Source organism: Oncorhynchus clarkii, chromosome 8 (genome assembly GCF_045791955.1).
Source record: "Oncorhynchus clarkii lewisi isolate Uvic-CL-2024 chromosome 8, UVic_Ocla_1.0, whole genome shotgun sequence".
Lineage (NCBI taxonomy): Eukaryota > Metazoa > Chordata > Actinopteri > Salmoniformes > Salmonidae > Oncorhynchus > Oncorhynchus clarkii.
Window position 1 is genome coordinate 28,667,613 of NC_092154.1, and position 19,626 is coordinate 28,687,238.

At 43.7% G+C, this 19,626-nt stretch overlaps 1 protein-coding gene across 2 annotated transcripts in view; it reads left to right on the plus strand.

Annotated features, from left to right (window-relative positions):
• The window catches only part of LOC139415231 (jagged canonical Notch ligand 2b), a 103,967-nt gene extending 96,087 nt beyond the window's left edge, over positions 1-7,880 (plus strand). For both annotated transcript variants that reach the window (XM_071163159.1, XM_071163160.1), the window contains 2 exons: positions 4,635-4,785; positions 5,562-7,880. In XM_071163159.1, the coding sequence (XP_071019260.1) occupies positions 4,635-4,785; positions 5,562-6,067 (657 nt within the window). In that variant the 3' untranslated portion in view covers positions 6,068-7,880. The remainder of the gene's footprint in view (positions 1-4,634; positions 4,786-5,561) is intronic.
• The last annotated feature ends 11,746 nt before the right edge of the window (positions 7,881-19,626 follow it).

The window sequence follows — 19,626 nt, forward strand, 5'->3', positions numbered from 1 at the left end:
GCCAGGCTATTGTGATTTTGATTTAACAAAATTTGATATTTTGTAACTAACTTGTTATAGAATGTCCATCTGAGCATAAAGGCTATGTTTCTAATTTCAACATTGCTTTCCCTAGCTCTCGTGTTCCTCATTTCAACAGTTAATGAATATCCTACTCCCATAATTCAAACACAAAAATGACCCATTTTCACTTTCACCTCTCATAGACTCACAAATTCCCCTCACCTCAATGTTTTGAGATTCTGATATGAATGTACAGGTAGATTACCTCTTGCAAAGTAGTCACACATTTGAATCTTATTAGGCTACACAGCAACCACTAGATTGGGTGTAACAGACTAAACTATACTGTGAAAAACAACCAACAGCGACTTAGGGAAGTATTCAGACTCCTTGACTTTTTACACATTTTGTTAAGTTACAGCCTTATTCTAAAATTGATTTTTTTAAATCCTCAAATCTACACACACTACCCCATAATGACGAAGCGAAAACAGGTTTTAGGATTTTTTGCAAATTTATTAAAAATGAAACTTATTTACGTAAGTATTCAGACCCTTTGCTATGAGACTTGAAATTGAGCGCAGGTGCATCCTGTTTCCATTGATTATCCTTGATGTTTCTACAACTTGATTGGAGTCCACCTGTGGTAATTTCAATTGATTGGACATGATTTGGAAAGGCACACCCCTGTCTATAAGGTCCCACAGTTGACAGTGCATGTCAGAGAAAAAACCAAGCCATGAGATCAAAGGAATTGTCGAGACAGCTCTGGGGAAGGGTACCAAAAAAATCCCTGCAGCATTGAAGGTTCCCCAAGACCACAGTGGCCTCCATTCTTAAATGGAATAAGTTTGGAACCACCAAGATCCTTCCTAGTGCTGGCCGCCTGCCCAAACTGAGCAGTTGGGGGAGAAGTGCCATGATCAGGGAGTTGACCAAGAACCCAATGGTCACTTACAGAGCTTCAGAGTTCCTCTGTGGAAATGAGAGAACCTTCCAGAAGGACAACCATCTCTGCAGCACTCCACCAATTATGCCTTTATGGTAGAGTGGCCAGGCGGAAGCCACTCCTTAGTAAAAGACACATGACAGCCCTCTTGGAGTTTGCCAAATGGCACCTAAAGACACTGGCCATGAGCAACAAGTTTCTCTGATCTGATGAAACCAAGATTTGATCTCTTTGGCCTGAATGCCAAGCGTCACGTCTGGAGGAAACCTGGTATCATGCTTTGGGGATGTTTTCCAGTGACAGAGACTGGGAGACTAGTCAGGATTGCCGAGCTTGTAGCGTCATACCCAAGAAGACTTGAGGCTGTAATCGTTGCCAAAGCTGCGTCACCAAAGTACTAAGGCTCTGAATACTTATTGTATGTAACTGTGATTTTTCAGTTATATAAAAAATGTATTGCAAAAATGTCAAACTGCTTTTTCTTTGTCATTTTGGGGTATTGTGTGTAGATTGATGTAGACTTATTTTAGAATAAGGCTGTAACGTAACAAAATGTGTAAAAAGTCAATGAGTTTCCGACTGCACTGTAGTATCCCTTTCAAACCCAGATGAAAGCTGCCTACTTCACCATGCCGTTAACATAGTCAATAATACAGTAGAACAAAAGAAAACAAAAAGTCCATATACAGTGAGTGCAAATGAGGTAAGTTAAGGAAATAAATAGGCCATGGTGGCGGCAGAAGATTGGCAGAAAATGAATGTGCAGGTAGAGATACTGGGGTGCAAAGGAGCTAAATAAATAAATAAATACCAGTATGGGGATGAGGTAGGTAGGTAGATACATGGGCTGTTTACTGATAGGCTAAGTACAGGTGCAGTGATCTGTAAAATGCTCTGACAGCTGGTGCTTAAAGCTACTGAGGGAGATGTGAGTCTCCAGCTTCAGAGATTTTTGCAATTCGTTCCAATCATGGGCAGCAGAGAACTGGAAGGAGGAATTGGCTTTGGGTGTGACCAGTGAGATGTATCTGCTGGAGCGCATGCTACGAGTGGGTGCTACTATGGTAACCAGTGAGCTGAGATAAGGCGGGGCTTTACCTAGCAGAGACTTGCAGATAACCTGTAGCCAGTGGGTTTGGCGACGAGTATGAAGCGAGGGCCAACCAACGATAGCGTACAGGTCGCAATGGTGGGTAGTGTATGGGCCTTTGGTGACAAAACGGATGGCACTGTGATAGACTGCATCCAATTTGCTGAGTAGAGTGTTGGAGGCTTTTTTATAGATGACATCACCGAAGTCGAGGAGCGGTAGGATGGTCAGTTTTACGAGGGTATGTTTGGCAGCATGAAGGAAGGAAGGAAGCTTTGTTTGCGAAATAGGAAGCCGATTCTAGATTTAATTTTGGATTGGAGATGCTTAATGTGAGTCTGTTAGGAGAGTTTACAGTCTAACCAGACACCCAGGTATTTGTAGTTGTCCACGTATTCTAAGTCCGAGCCGTCCAGAGTAGTGATGCTGGACGGGCGAGCAGGTGCGGGCAGCGATCGATTGAAAAGCATGCATTTAGTTTTACTTGCGTTTAAGAGCAGTTGGAGGCCACGGAAGGAGAGTTGTATGGCATTAAAGCTCGTCTGGAGGTTAGTTAACACAGTGTCCATGGAGGGGCCAGAAATATACAGAATGGTGTCGTCTGCGTAGAGGTGGATCAGAGAATCACCAGCAGCAAGAGCAGCATCATTGATGTATACAGAAAAGAGAGTCGGCCTGAGAATTGAACCCTGTGGCACACCCATAGAGACTGTCAGAGGTCCGGACAACAGGCCCTCCGATTTGACACACTGAGCTCTATCAGAGAAGTAGTTGGTAAACCAGGCGAGGCAATTATTTGAGAAAACAAGGCTGTCGAGTCTGCCAATAAGAATGTTGTGATTGACAGAGTCGAAAGCCTTGGCCAGGTTGATCAATACGGCTGCACAGTAATGTCTCTTATCGATGGCGGTTATGATGTCGTTTAGAACCTTGAGCTTGGCTGAGGTGCACCCATGACCAGCTCTGAAACCAGATTGCATAGCGGAAAAGGCATGGTGGGATTCGAAATGGTCAGTAATCTGTTTAACTAGGCCTTCGAAGACCTTAGAAAGACAGGGTAGGATAGATATAGGTCTGTAGTAGTTTGGGTCTAGAGTGTCTCCCCCTTTGGAGAGGGGGATGACCGCGGCAGCTTTCCAATCTTCAGGAATCTCAGACGATACGAAAGAGAGGTTGAACAGGCTAGTAATAGGGGTTGCAACAATTTTGGCAGATAATTTTAGAAAGAGAGGGTCCAGATTGTCTAGCCCGGCTGATTTTGTAGGGATCCAGATTTTGCAGCTCTTTCAGAACATCGGCTATCTGGATTTGGGTAAAGGAGAAATGGTGGGGGCTTTGGCGGGTTGCTGTGGAGGGTGCCGGGCAGTTGACAAGGGTAGGGATAGCCATGTGGAAAGCATGGCCAGCTGTAGAGATGCTTATTGAAATTCTCAATTATAGCGGATTTATCGGTGTTGACAATGTTTCCTAGCCTCAGAGCAGTGAGGGTTGGTCAGATTTGGTCATTTATTTACATGATCGGAAAGGGCAGATTCTAAGGTTTCTAAAGCACATGCAGGCGCCTACAAGCTCTCAAAAAGGAGAGGGCTTGGGCTCTGTTTGAGAATCACTTTTTTGTTGCATGGGCTCTGTTTTAAAAATATCACTTAACAAACTTCTGATTTCATTTGCATGGCGCAGCCCTGTAGCCTATAGGCATAGACCAGTAACATAACTGAACTCAATATTCAATTCTTTAAAATGTTTCTTAGAACCTGCCTAATATGAAGTAAAAAAAAGGATTTCTTTGTGATGGTGTATATTCAGTGGCTGGTGATGAATCAATCAATACATTGTTGCTCTGAACGCACAGGACAGGCAGAGAGATGCGCCCATTAAAAAATACCATCCTAATATTAAGAGTCCTGCCATCGGCCCAGTGTGATGGTGTGATCAGTGGCTGGTGATGAATCAATCAATACATTGTTGCTCTGAACGCACAGGACAGGCAGAGAGATGCGCCCATTAAAAAATACCATCCTAATATTAAGAGTCCTGCCACCCCCCGGCCCCCTTTTTCCCGCATCGTTGGCGCCACCATTCGAACTGGTCTGAATTGCTAGTTGGGTTGGGGGTATTCCAATGAGTTGGGTCTGGGGTTATTGTAACTGATTCTGATGGTTGTCTATTGTATTTAATTTGAGCTTAAAGGCCATGGAACAATTCTCTGATTGTATTGGGATAAAGAGTGTGCATTGTCTGTTAACAACTGTGCTGCCTGGAGCTGTATGCATGGAAATGTGTATTGGTGGGTTTACTGTTAAGGTGAGGGGTTTATTATTAATGAAATTGGGGGCATGTGTTTTGGGGGTTTGTGTAAGAGGTTCTTATGATCATTAACCACATTACCGTTTTGGGGTGATTTTAATGTGCCTTGCGTTAAATGATTAGTTTCACTACCCATTACACGTGTGCACACACAGCTTCGTAGACTTAACGACACACGCACAGATACAGGATGATGCCACTCAAGGAGTTTAATCCTGTAAATAAAATGCCACACACACTTCTTTCCTTTTCTCACCCCTTCCCCCTTTCTTTACTGTTTTCCAGTCGTTCCAGCCGGATGAGCAGCCTGACCACAGTCTGATCCAAGAGGCGGCCAGCACCATTGTGGGCACGCTGTCTAAGCGTCACAACAGCACAGTCATGCTGGCTGTCATTGAGGTCAAAGTGGAAACGCAGGTCATGCCCCCCACAGTGGGTAAGTAAAATGCCGGAAGTTGACCCCCAGGGCTGTGTTGTAGTCCTTCAATTCCTCATTTGAGGCTCTGTCTTCCTAAAGGCACTAAGTTTACCTGCTGAAGCCAATTGATTTTGTAGCCGCGGTCATGAACTGTGTCAGCGGCCGTCACCCCGGTCTAGTGATTCCACGTCTCAAAAACAGGGCTTAAAAACCCCTGCGTGTTACCTTAATGGGGTGACTCACTAACAACCTCAGTCTGCACACTTCAACGTGTAGTGCATCCATGTATTAAATGTCATGAGTCCTTAAGATGACCAACGGCACGTAGGGAGAATGGTCTTTCATCCCTGCATTCTAACTTGGCTGCCTTAGCTCTACTTAAAAATGCATTATTCAGAAATCGCTCCGCTATTTTCTCTTTGCTAAAATTTGAATAATTTGCTTAATTTCAGTTGACCGTGACAAAACAAGCAAGTATTGGTTAAAGCATCGTTGTACCATCTAAACCACTGCAAAAATATTGTATTTGCAGCTGTTTGAACTGAAAGTGAAAGACGCAAAAACAAAACTTGAGCACGGGAAGTATATAAATAGATCAGATCTACAACTTCATAGACTTCCTTTAATGAGAATGACAGATCTATAACTCACATTTCTATATGACTTTGGTCGAGTTGCCCAAAACGTTACATATTGCAGCTTTATAATTTTGCTGTGTTTGATGTTGAGCAATCCATTTGAACCCAGTTTCTTTTCTCTCTTTCTGTATTTCCCTCTTTCTCTCGGTGGCGTAGACTACCTTGTGCCCATTCTGTGTGTGGTCTTCTGTGTACTCTGGCTCTTCTGCATCATTGTGTGCGTGTGGTGGACACGCAAGCGGAGAAAAGAGCGAGAGAGGAGGGTGCGCGGCCCCATCGACGAGAGCGTCAACAACCAGTGGGAGCCCCTGCGGCCCGTTGGAGGACGTCAACAACAACCGCAGCTCAAAGACAACAACGAGGCCCAACAGGAGCGCAAAAGGCTCATGGGCTCCCCCTACAGGATGCGTGATGGAGGGGAGGAAGAGGAGGAGGAGACAGAGGGAGAGATGGAGTTTGAGGAGGAGGACGTAGAAGCGGAAGCAGGCAAGGGGCCCGTCTGTAAGTACTCTAAAACCGGAGTGCAGTCCAAAGGGGATGTGATCTGCACTTTGCGGAGTTTGCCCTTAAAAACACCCATCCGGACCACCACCAAAGACAACCTCTGGAAAAATGTCAACGCCTCCCTGGCTGGCCAAGACGTCAAAGACCATTTTGTATGAACAAACAGGACTCTGAAACGGACTCACTCCACAGCCCCGACCGAGGAAAGATGGGGAGGATCCTATATATTGTACTATTAAAAGAGAGCGGCTTTTCAGTTATTTTGCTGTCGTCTGTAATGATTTGTTTTGGGGGGGAATGATATGTACAGATGAAGCATAATTGTATTACTTTTGAACGAGGAAAAGTGAGGCCTCGCCTTTGTTTGAATTGTACTGTTAAAATGAGCGAAGATAAAGTCCAAAATGGAGGGGGTGGGAATAACCTGTATAAAGACTTTTTTTTGTTTGTGGATTGTGATTTTGTTTAATTGTGAGTGGGCCCTTTTGGTTGTGACAGAGACTGGGGGGGAGGGCTTTTCGGGGGACTCGGTTGACCGCTGCAACAGAGGTTACTGCGGCAACCCACCCATCTCTTTCTTTGCCCCGCGTGCCCGTCTGCAGCCGTCCCGCGCCAGCCTTACCAAGAGCACAGCCTCGGGGGGAAAGAAACCCCTGTGCCTACTATGTGGCCTTCACATTTTTTCGGTTTTCACATCTCTTGGTTTTCTAGGCTGAAAGCTCTGTTTAAAGCATTGCAGTATTTGAGTTGGTAGCAAGTGCCTTTCTATGAGCTCTGTAATACTCCATACTACAGCCGAGGTTCCCGAGTCTCGCTGCCCAGTTTGACCCCAATGATTACCACTCAAAGGGATAGGTGTGTATCCAGAGAGTCCGCCCTCATAGCAACACCATTTCAAAGGTATTCGATAAAAAAAACTAAAAATCTGTACATAGGTGTATATAATAAAGGAGTCGCTGTGTATATTTGAATTTAGTAACTTAAAGACAATTCACTTTTTTTATTATTTTAATTTTTTTTACAATGCCATTCCTTTTATTTATGCCAGTTCAAAGGAGAATATACAGCGTCCCACAGTCAAGAGCATTTGCATTAAGGTGCCCCTTATAAAGGACTTATGACGGGTTGCAAGTAGTTCATTAACTCTTGTTATTTCCTTTTAAACATTTATACATCGTCAATCCACATTTACAGGGTAGTGGTTGTAATGTATTGAATGGTGACTGTTGTTTTAGTGCTTGCCGGATAGTGAGCAAATGGGTGAAATCATAATATACCCAGATCTGCTCCTGATTATTACGGGTGCCACCAAATCATCCGGGGAAATGTAACTGTGATGACCAGGGTTCTAGATAAAGTCTGATGGGAACCAGGGTCTGTGTGAAGGATTGATAACAGCCCTCTATTTGGCGAGCACTACCACAATGATTTATGAACGTTATTTTGGTATTCAAAAAAAAACTCCAAGTTGTAAAGCCTTTATAGAGGGTTCCTTTAATGTAAAGTTATATTTATCTAATCAACGGTCATCTTTTTGTTGGTTTGTTTATTAAGGAAAGTATCTCTTAAAAATTGTGTGGTGTATCGTGGCGTGTTTTGTTCGCCTCAGTAAAGCTCTCTCTTCCCTGTTTCACTCTGCTGTCAATGGAGTTTTCTGGGAAAAAAGTGATGGACGTTCCTAACCTGTGGCAAGACTAGTTTGTCAAACCATGTGAAAAATACTGTATTGTTCGCATCCGCTTTTAGCCTGCTCTGGTTCAAGGCTTCAATGAAGGGAACACATTTTGCTTTTATAATGCAGTTGTGTTTTGAGGTACCAACTCAATCCAAAAGGATTTACCTCAGAAGTTGGCAAATTACAGATGTTTTCTTTTGTTTTTCTGTTCTCTTTTGCCCTTCAAATTCATGTTAACGTCTCAAACAGCCATGTTTCCTCAAATGGCACACAGCAAAATAAAGAATTTAAAACTCCTACCTGGTAAAGTGAATGTTGGGTATGCTTAATAATGGTGAGGATTGTGGCAAATGGAAGGGGGGAGGGCAGGTTTGACTTTATTTTTTTATTTTTTTTTTGTACAAAAGAAAAGGGTTGCTCTTGCAAAAGTTATTTGGATAATTTTGTCATTTGTTAAAAATGATTGGTTAATAAATAATTTGGTTTTATTTTCTCAGTCCCGAGACCCCAGCAAAAATCGTCTTTTCATTTATCTGACTTTCATTTTTCTGCATGTCCAGCCCTTATTTAGCCTCGGAAAGAGGTTTTTCCCAGAAGTCTGTAGGACAAACACAATGTTTAAAAAAGGCAAAATTGCGCCAGCATTGTGGTGGTACTCATTGGTTTAAAGCATTTTAGACACTGGTGTATATATATACTGGTATGCAAGAGGGGAGAATGAATCAAGTTTTTCTGACCAGCGCTGACATGGCATTCACCGAAGTATGTCTTCCACAGCTGAATGTTAATCAAATTGTCTTTTGTTAATAAATATGAGGATCAACATTAAGTGATTTCAGTTCCCCATTAGCTCCATAATTGGACAACTGGAATTCACTAACTATACCATTCCAATACCTACATAAGTCAAACCGTCTCATTTGGGGGCCTAACTGGGCAAATATATCAATGACAAAGGTAAGAAATGGAGTAATGTTTGCCCTTGCTTCAGCCAAGGGCTGAGGATGAGTCTAGATCGATACAATACTGCCCCACTCGATCACTCCACCCTGCCTCCTACACACCAATGGCGCGTGGTCTCCAGTTCTCAGCCGATCGAGGCTCCACCAATGGGAGGCTGGCGTTTCCATCCCATCGTTCATGGGCTGTGAGTGGGGGGGGGGGGGGGGCAGTGCTATTCCCATCTCCCATGGGTGCCCTGTCTGCCCGAGGTTAATGGGACCATCCCTCGCTCTTGTGGAGGGAAGTCTGGATCGGCTTACACCCCAGGAAGGAAGTGCCCGAGCCCCAGCCGCAGGAGGCTTTTCCGGCCAGCAACAGATGAAGGATGGAGAAGGGCCAACGTTGATGTTGCTAAAGACAATGAATGTTGTAAAAAAGAAAATGAATGAGTATTCCTGGTGATGGTGATGATGATAGGGTTCTTGAACGATAGATGAGTGTGATGACTGGTAAAATTATTTTGGGTTCTAACGATGGTGATAATCGGATTGATGAAGAAAGGGGTGGTAAGGATAAACGATAGTAAAATGAAGGACGACAGTTATGATCGTAAGTGATGATGAGCAATAGAATTGTTACACAGGTGTAAGGGCCATATTGCCATTAAAGGTAGACTCAGCCTTTTGGCGATGGCACGTTCGACATACTAGACACCTTGTATCATAAATAACTACTCAATGTTATTTGTAGATTAGTCAGTCACAATTTGCCCATGTTACGTCATGTTTTCATGTTCACATGGCCATAGAGATGAGTGCCAATGCATGTTCTTTGTGCATGTGCACCGGTGCGCTTCATGCTCCTACAACTTTGTCAGTAACTACGGGACCAAAACGGTAGAGAAGTTTAGCCTCACTTCAGTGCTCTTAGGGCTGGATTCAATCCGTATTGCCAAAGTTCAGCGTTAATGCGCAATCAAAATGTGAAGGTAATTTCCAATTGATCTTCAGCGCTAGAGATTGAATCAAGCTCTTAGTTGTTGCGGAAGTCGGCCCGATATTGCGGTTTACTTTGTGCATCGCTGAGTCTACCTTTAAAACATCTCAAGTTTCAATCAATGTTGATGCTGTGTATCTGTCAATATGACGATTTTGTAGATCTTTACATGGGTTAACTTACTATGTTGAGTAAGGCTCGGTTCAGTGAGTGCTCACTGCTCCCTAGTCCATCAGTGACTTGGGGAATGCAGTTACATCTGATCTCCAATCAGTTTGGTCATTATGATTTCCAGTAAAATGTGCTTTGAAACCAATTTCCCTGTCATGCACATCACTTGTCTCATTTGAGAGGGTGTAGTGTTGCAAACTCCCTCTCACTTTATTTGGCTAGTCCCACAGTGATGGTTCAGTGATGTTCACCTACCTGTCTACATTTCAGGACAAATGATCTAGCAACAGCAAGCTAGCTAAATGTCAATGAATGTTTCATGTGTGTTTCAACCTGTCCCCAAATTAATATAATTGGTTCACAGTTGGTTTTGGTATTATTATTATTATTTATTTTTGATTTAACCTTTTGTTTAACTAGGCAAGTCAGTTAAGAACAAATTATTATTTACAATGACCGGCCAAAGCCGGACGACACTGGGCTAATTGTGCGCCGCCCTATGGGACTCTCAATCACTGCCAGTTGTAATACAGCCTGGATTCGAACCAGGGTGTCTGTAGTGACGCCTCAAGCACTGAGATGCAGTGCCTTAGACCGCTGTGTGTCATGAACATGTCTGGTGGGGATAGACAAAATCACCATGCGCACGCAGACGCACGTGTGGAGCCGGTTTGGTCAGCATGTTAGTTCAACAGTCGTACCCCATAAGAATCCAAAATATAATATTGTTTTACTTCAATGTTTGTGAACAAAGTAAATGTAAACACACTTATACTGTAGCCCCAAAACATGTTTTAAACTATGCTGATGTCATGGAGGGTAAGTTCTTGCATCCATACAGTGAGGGAAAAAAGTATTTGATCCCCTGCTGATTTTGTACGTTTGCCCACTGACAAAGAAATGATCAGTCTATCATTTTAATGGTAGGTTTATTTGAACAGTGAGAGACATAATAACAAAAAAATCCAGAAAAGCGCATGTCAAAAATGTTATAAATTGATTTGCATTTTAATGAGGGAAATAAGTATTTGACCCCTCTGCAAAACATGACTTAGTACTTGGTGGCAAAACCCTTGTTGGCAATCAGAGGTCAGACGTTTCTTGTAGTTGGCCACCAGGTTTGCACACATCTCAGGAGGGATTTTGTCCCACTCCTCTTTGCAAATAAATTAACCAATTTCCTTGTATACAGTATGTGGAAATAGCAGTATATGAATGATGGTCAATTTTAACACCTTGTATCGTATAATTGTATCAGAGGTTTCGAGGCTGATGTTTGGCAACTCGATCCTTCAGCTCCCTCCACAGATTTTCTATGGGATTAAGTTCTGGAGACTGGCTAGGCCACTCCAGGGCCTTAATGTGTTTCTTCTTGAGCCACTCCTTTGTTGCCTTGGCTGTGTGTTTTGGGTCATTGTCATGCTGGAATACCCATCTGCGACCCATTTTCAATGCCCTGGCTGAGGGAAGGAGGTTCTCACCCAAGATTTGACGGTACATGGCCCCGTCCATCGTCCCTTTGATGCTGTGAAGTTGTCCTGTCCCCTTAGCAGAAAAACACCCCCAAAGCATAATGTTTCCACCTCCATATTTGACGGTGGGGATGGTATTCTTGGGGTCATAGGCAGCATTCCTCCTCCTCCAAACACTGCGAGTTGAGTTGATGCCAAAGAGCTCCATTTTGGTCTCATCTGACCACAATACTTTCATCCAGTTGTCCTCTGAATCATTCAGATGTTCATTGGCAAACTTCAGACGGGCATGTATATGTGCTTTCTTGAGCAGGGGGACCTCGCGGGCGCTGCAGTGTTTCAGTCCTTCACGGCGTAGTGTGTTACCAATTGTTTCCTTGGTGACTATAGTCCCAGCTGCCTTGAGATCATTGACAAGATCATCCCGTGTAGTTCTGGGATGATTCCTCACCGTTCTCATGATCATTGCAACTCCACTAGGTGAGATCTTGCATGGAGCCCCAGGCCGAGGGAGATTGACAGTTCTTTTGTGTTTCTTCCATTTGCGAATAATCGCACCAGCTGTTGTCACCTTCTCACCAAGCTGCTTGTAGATGGTCTTGTTGCCCATTCCAGCCTTGTGTAGGTCTACAATCTTGTCCCTGATATCCTTGGAGAGCTCTTTGGTCTTGGCCATGGTGGAGAGTTTGGAATCTGATTGATTGCTTCTGTGGAAAGGTGTCTTTTATACAGGTAACAAATTGAGATTAGGAGCACTCCTTTTAAGAGTGTGCTCCTAATCTCAGCTCATTACCTGTATAAAAGACACCTGGGAGCCAGAAATCTTTCTGATTGAGAGGGGGTCAAATACTTATTTCCCTCATTAAAATGCAAATCAATTTATAACATTTAACGTTTTTCTGGATTTTTGTGTTATTCTGTCTCTCACTGTTCAAATAAACCTACCATTAAAATTAATGACGGATCATTTCTTTGTCAGTGGGCAAACGTACAAAATCAGCAGGGGATCAAATACTTTTTTCCTTCACTGTAGCTCTGAATTTGAGAGTGGCTAAATTTATCCAGCCCCATCCCTCAGCTTTTCACCAAAACAGTAAGCACCCTTTGTTTCTAATGCTGATTGCGGCTATACATTTCTAATGCTGATTGCGGCTATAAGCAACATCTTAGTCGTAAATGAATTCCCTATCTTAGAATATTGGAATCTTAGAACATCCCTGACCCACATGCAGGATGAGATGTGTGATGCGTTGGCGCTCCTTGTCTCCATATCCCAGACTGCAGTTGAAAGCGGACACCGGATTCCTGCCAGGAGTGGCTCCCTGCAGTCAAGAGTGTCTGAGCAGCATGCGTTTATGAACACACAGTGGGTCCGTCCCACACTGAAAACGTCAGGCACACACACTTTAGTCAGACATAGACACCAGGTACAATGTTTCCCCAAACAACAGATCTGAAATCCTCGGTGCCTACCCCAAACTATTATTTAACATGAGTCAAACTGATCTGACAATGGTTTCAGACCCTAGGCCCTCTAGCCACTCCTTTCTTCTCTTCACTGTCCTCAGATCAGTGCTTGGTGCAAACACTTACAATGACTGATCAAATCAAATTTATTGGTCACATACACGTGTTTAGCAGATGTTATTGCGAGTGTAGTGAAATGCTTGTGTTGCTATCTCCAACAGTGCAGTAATATCTAACAATTTCACAACAATACACACAAATCTAGGTAAAGTGTCCTTTATAATCCTTTTGGTCTTCCTGTGACATCGGGTGCTGTAAATGTCCTGGAGGGCAGGTAGTTTACCCCCTGTGATGCATTGGGCAGACCGCACCACCCTCTGGAAAGCCTTGCGGTTGCGGGTGCTGCAGTTGCCATACCGGGCGGTAATGCAGGATGCTCTCAATTGTGCTTCTTTAAAAGTTTGAGGGTTTTGGGTGCTAAGCCAAATTTCTTCAGCCTGCTGAAGTTGAAGAGGCGCTGTTGCGCCTTCTTCACCACACTGTCTGTGTAGTTGGACCATTTCAGTTTTTCAGTGATGTGTACGCCGAGGAACTTGAAGCTTTCCACCTTCTCCACTGTGGTCCCGTCAATGTGGATAGGGGGGTTGCTCCCTCTGCTGTTTCGGGAAGTCCACGATCAGCTCCTTTGTTTTGTTGACACTCCTCCTTGTAAGCTGTCTCGTCATTGTTGGTAATCAAGCCTACTACTGTTGTGGCGCCTGCAAACTTCATGATTGAGTTCAAGGCGTGCGTGGCCACACAGGCATGGGTGAACAGGGAGTACAGAAGGGGGCTGAGCACGCACCCTTGTGGGGCCCCAGTGTTCAGGATCAGTGAAGGGGAGGTGTTGTTTCCTACCTTCACCACCTGGGGCGGCCTGTCAGGAAGTCCTTGACCCAGTTGCACAGGGAGGGGTTCAGACCCAGAGCCTCAAGCTTAATGATGAGCTTGGAGGGTACTATGGTGTTGAATGCTGAGCTATGGAGCTATACTATGGTGTTGAATGCTGAACAGCATTCTTACATAGGTATTCCTCTTGTCCAGATGGGACAGGACAGTGTGCAGTACAATGGCTATTGCAAATTGAAGTGGGTTTTTGTTTACAAGTAAGGTGGAGGTGATATGATCCTTGACTTGTCTCTCAAAGATCTTCGTGATAACAGAAGTGAGTGCTATGGGGCGATAGTCATTTAGTTCAGTTACCTTTGCTTTCTTGGGTACAGGAACAATGGTGGCCATCTTGAAGCATGTGGGGACAGCAGACTGACATAGGGAGAGATTGAATATGTCCGTAAACACTCCAGCAAGCTGGTCTGCGCATGCTCTGAGGACGCGACTCGGGATGCCGTCTGGGCCAGCAACCTTGCGAGGGTTAACACGTTTAAATGTTCTACTCACGTCAGAGGAGGAGGGTAGCGGGCTGCGTCGTTGGCACTGTGTCATCCTCAAAGCGGGCGAAGAAGGTGTTTAGCTTGTCCGGCAGAAAGACATTGTCCGCGATGTGGCAGTTTTTATTTTTTGTAGTCCGTGACTGTCTCTAGACCCTGTCACATACGTGGCCGTTGAATTGCGACTCCACTTTGTGTTCATTATCGGAAGTTGCTTTAATTTGAGTGTATCTAATTTGTAAACATTTCAACTGTATTAATTAAAAACTATTTTCAAGTCCACAAAAAATTAACACCCATCAAAATAAAGTTTTATTTCTTCTCTTTTTTGTGATGTAACCGTCGAGATGATGCAATAAATCTCAGACTAAGCTTTAGCGTTCTTATAGATGAAAGACAATGTATTCCATTGAGCCCATTTCCGGTTTGTGTTTGATAGGTCATTACAAACATTTCCGCAGTTGTAACATTAATGGGAAAAAACGACAGGCACAATCAAGAGTACGTAAGAGTCACATGAGTAATTTTGCACCCCTCGAACACAGGAAATAGATGGCTGAAAAAGACAGATCCTCAGGTGGGCGGGGCATGTCTGTTGCTTGACACACTACACAAGTGGCTTATACTTCAAGGTCATACATATACCTAACCTTGTGAAAGAAATTCATGCAAAATAGAAAGGTACAAAATCCCCTAGAATAGATTGTTGTTTTATACACATGTATACCCTGATTGTGTGTGTCTGTCTTTTTGACCAGCCGACTGTGGTGGCAGCTGGGTTGCAGGATGTGAGGCTAAGCCCTTGCCCCTTCCTCCCCCTCTCTATACACACACATACAAACATAACACATACCCACACACATAACTCTCCTTACTGGGCTATAAGCTGGCATGCAGGCTGCAGCTGGCACCACGGGCTGGAGCAAAACAGGGAACCCAGCCATGGTGCGCTGGCTGGCTAAATTGGATGAGGGGCTTGGCTGGTACAGGAGCTTCCCCTAGGCACTGCGGCATAGCCTGGCCCCCACACTCTGCTGCCTGAGGTAGGCACAGACATGGCACGGAGGGTAAACACTGGCGCAACAAAGAGATGGAAACAGTTGGATTTTCTGGGGAAACTGATTATTTTAAGGTTATGTGTGTGCAGGCGTGCATGCATGCATGCTTGTGTGGTGGGAAAACAAATCTGTGATTTTTTTATAATATAAAATATTATACTGAACAAAAATATAAACGCAATATTCAACAATTTCAACGATTTAACTGCTTTACAGCTCATATAAGGAAATCAGTCAATTGAATCAAATTCATTAGGGCAGGGGCAGTGGTGCAGCTATGGCCCACCCACTGGGGAGCCAGGTCCAACCAATCAGAATAAGTTTTTCCTCACAAAAGGGCTTTATTACAGGCAGAAATACTCCTCCGTTTAATCAGCTGTCGGGGTGGCTGTCTCACGATCCCGCAGGTAAATAAACCAGATGTGGAGGTCCTGGGCTAGTGTGGTTACACATGGTCTGCGGTTGTAAGGCTGTTTGGACGTACTGCCAAATTCTCTAAAACAATGTTGGAGGTAGCTTATGGTAGAGAAATTAACATTAAATTCTCTAGCAACAGCTCTGGTGGACATTCGTGCAGGCAGCATTGCACGCTCCCTCAAAACATGAGACATCTGTGGCATTGTGTTGTGTTACAAAACTGCACATTTTAGTGGCCCTTTATTGTCCACAGCACAAGCTGCACCTGTATAATGATCATGTGCCACAACTGTCAGGTAGATGGATTGTCTGGATTGTCACAAAGGAGAAATGCTCACTACCAGGGATGTAAACAAATGTGTGCAATTTTCTTTTGAGAAATACACTATTTGTGCTTTTGAAAAATGTCTGGGATCTTTTATTTCAGCTCATGAAACATGAAATCAACACTTTACATGTTGCATTTATCTTTTCTTTCAGTATATTATGAATTATTATATTATCCAATATAACATAGAAAAGGGAATTCCCTTTAGGGTTGAATCTCCAACGTGCTACTATGAGGCTCACTGCAGTACATCAACCTTCTAAAATGCAAATCTCACTTGTTTCCTCTATGTGGTCATGATTTGAGTGGGTTTCTCCAAATTGGTACAACTACAGTCGTGGCCAAAAGTTTTGAGAATGACACAAATATTAATTTTCACAGTCTGCTGCCTCAGTTTGTATGATGGCAAGTTGCATATGCTCCAGAATGTAAGGAAGAGTGATCAGATGAATTGCAATTAATTGCAAAGTCCCTCTTTGCCATGCAAATGAACTGAATCGCCAAAAAACATTTCCACTGCATTTCAGCCCTGCCACAAAAGGACCAGGCGTGGGTGTTGACGAGGACAAGGCTGGAGGTCATGCTGATTGAGTTTGAATAACAGACTGGAATCTTCAAAAGGAGGGTGGTGCTTGGAATCATTGTTCTTCCTCTGCCAACCATGGTTACCTGCAAGGAAACACGTGCCGTCATCATTGCTTTGCACAAAAAGGGCTTCACAGGCAAGGATATTGCTGCCAGTAAGATTGCACCTAAATCAACCATTTATCGGATCATCAAGAACTTCAAGGAGAGCGGTTCAACTGTTGTGAAGAAGGCTTCAGGGCACCCAAGAAGGTCCAGCAAGCTCCAGGACCATCTTCTAAAGTTGATTCAGCTGCGGGATCGGGGCACCACCACTACAGAGCTTGATCAGGAATGGCAGCAGGCAGGTGTGAGTGCATCTGCATGCACAGTGAGGTGAAGACTTTTGGAGGATAGCCTGGTTCAAGAAGGGCAGCAAAGAAGCCACTTCTCTCCAGGAAAAACATCAGGGACAGACTGATATTCTGCAAAAGGTACAGTGATTGGACTGCTGAGGACTGGGGTAAAGTCATTTTCTCTGATGAATCCCCTTTCCGATTGTTTGGGGCATCTGGAAAAAAGCTTGTCCGGAGAAGACAGGGTGAGCGCTACCATCAGTCCTGTGTCATGCCAACAGTAAAGCATCCTGAGACCATTCATGTGTGGGGTTGCTTCTCAGCCAAGGGAGTGGGCTCACTCACAATTTTTCCTAAGAACACAGCCATGAATATAGAATGGTACCAACACATCCTTGAGAGCAACTTCTTCCAACCATCCAGGAACAGTTTGGTGACGAACAATGCCTTTTCCAGCATGATGGAGCACCTTGCCATAAGGCAGACGTGATAGCTAAGTGGCTCGGGGAACAAAACATCGATATTTTGGGTCCATGGCCAGGAAACTCCCCAGACCTTAATCCCATTGAGAACTTGTGGTCAATCCTCAAGAGGTGGGTAGACAAACAAAAACCCACAAATCCTGACAAACTCCAAGCATTGATTATGCAAGAATGGGCTGCCATCAGTCAGGATGTGGCCCAGAAGTTAATTGACAGCATGCCAGGGCGGATTGCAAAGGTATTGAAAAAGAAGGGTCAACACTGCAAATATTGACTCTTTGCATCAACTTCATGTAATTGTCAATAAACACCTTTGACACTTATGAAATGCTTGTAATTATACTTAGTAGTATAATTACAAGAATCTTAAAAAAAATATCTAAAGACACTGAAGCAGCAAACTTTGTGGCATTCTCAAAACTTTTGGTCACGACTGTAGGTACAATGACCATGTCAACAACAATAACTTTACATACTGTATCCAACATAATTTCAGCATGTAAAGTTATAACTGCAGTTTGTCAGCCATTTTGTATTGGCAAAAGAACTCCCCTGTTAGTGACCACTAGAAAGGGCAGGCCGGAGATCACATATGTGGATCAACTCAGGAGGGACACAGGACTGGAGGAGGAGGAGTGTCTTCAGGGCCGGCCCTAACCTTTCAGGGGCCCTCTTGGTCAGTGGTCCCCTAGCGGTCGCAGGGCCCTAAGTGACAATTCTGTTGCTTATTGGCAGGGCCAGTTAGCAGCACTGTAATCTCAATGGAGGACAGGCATCTCTGGAGGATTCCCTTTTCATCCCGCTGACTCCAGATGATGATGATCCAATCAAGATTCCAGGCCAACTTTGTGATTCATCAACCTGGCACTTGTAAATTCGAAAACATGCGTACCTCTATAAGCAAGCTCCAGACCATGTGTATCTTCTACAAACTATTCGACTTTGTATCTGAAAGAGTGCAATTTCATTGAGCCCTGCTATCTTGTTACATTTTGAATCAACTCAAGAGTGAACAAATCCTCCACCTCTAGCTCAACACAAGCCTGAATTTCACATGCTCTCAACCAATCAAATCATGTTCATCAAGACATTGTAATATCATATTAATAATCTGTTCAAAGAGTGTCCCGCTGAAGTTCTGAATATGTTGCTGTAATATTACTGAAACGTTTCAAAATTCATCAAACAGACAGACTACTCTCCATTGTCTACCAGCAACTGCAAATTGTCTGCAGGGTATAACCCAAAATAACAAACTCACTGTCGTTTTAATTTTTTTTATTTTCAAATTGATGGACATGAGTCATCGTTATGTTTCATTTGTAGCTCTTGAGGCTTGATTTAAAACATAAAAAGAGTGGAACAATCGAAGAGGGTTGAGCACATGCCGCAACAGGTAGTACCACCACCTTGGGTTATGGTGAAGTTTGGACCTGCAGCATAGGTAAAATCAACTTACATACCATACATACCCACATTCCTGGCAGAATCCAAAGCCAAAACGTCTCAGTACATTTCCACTTCTAACTTCATGTTGTTGTTGTTTTTACCACAGTTGAACGCTATGGCACAAACGATCCATTATCATAAGGAATTCTGTGCAATATTCTGACAGTGGCTGTGTCATGCCTGGGTATAAAATTAAGTAAATGTGCGGACATGTGCCAATGAGAATGCAGTAGGCTTTAACTGGCAATGTACTTCGATTGAATTCCACCAGTCATTAGACCGTAAGTCTTTCAAGGTTGACATGTTGACACACCTGAATGATTCGACAATTATCACTTTTCAGATCTAGAATGCACATTTTTCCATCTTATTGCCAGTGGACTGCACTTACTTGATGTGTGCCCAGGTCTGTGCATAGGGGAAACTTCACCCCATAGCCTAATTATTTGACACACGAGTCAAGGCATCTTCATGACGTCAGAAATATTTTTGGCTCCTTTCTAATCACATAGTAATGCTTCACTCTGGATAAAAACAAATTCAAAGCATTCAAAAGTATTAAACTGTGTGGGTGTGTTTGGGCATGCAGGTTCTCCACTCCTGGCACTTTGATTGTGAGGACATGTCAGGCCAGGTGTTGCACAGTTGTTTTTCTGCGGCAAGTTCCTCGTTGCCCATTTTTGGTAGTGTGTGTGTGCGTGGGTGGGTGATTCTGTGTGTGATAGCTACATTGAGCTCCAAAACTATTGGGACAGTGGTTTCGTCTCTGTACTCCAGCACTTTGGATTTGAAATGATACAATGCCTATGAGGTTAAAGTGCAGACTGTCAGCTTTAATTTGAGGGTATTGTCATCATTTTCATTGAACCATTTCGAAATTACAGCACTTTTTGTAGACAGTCCCCCCCCCCCA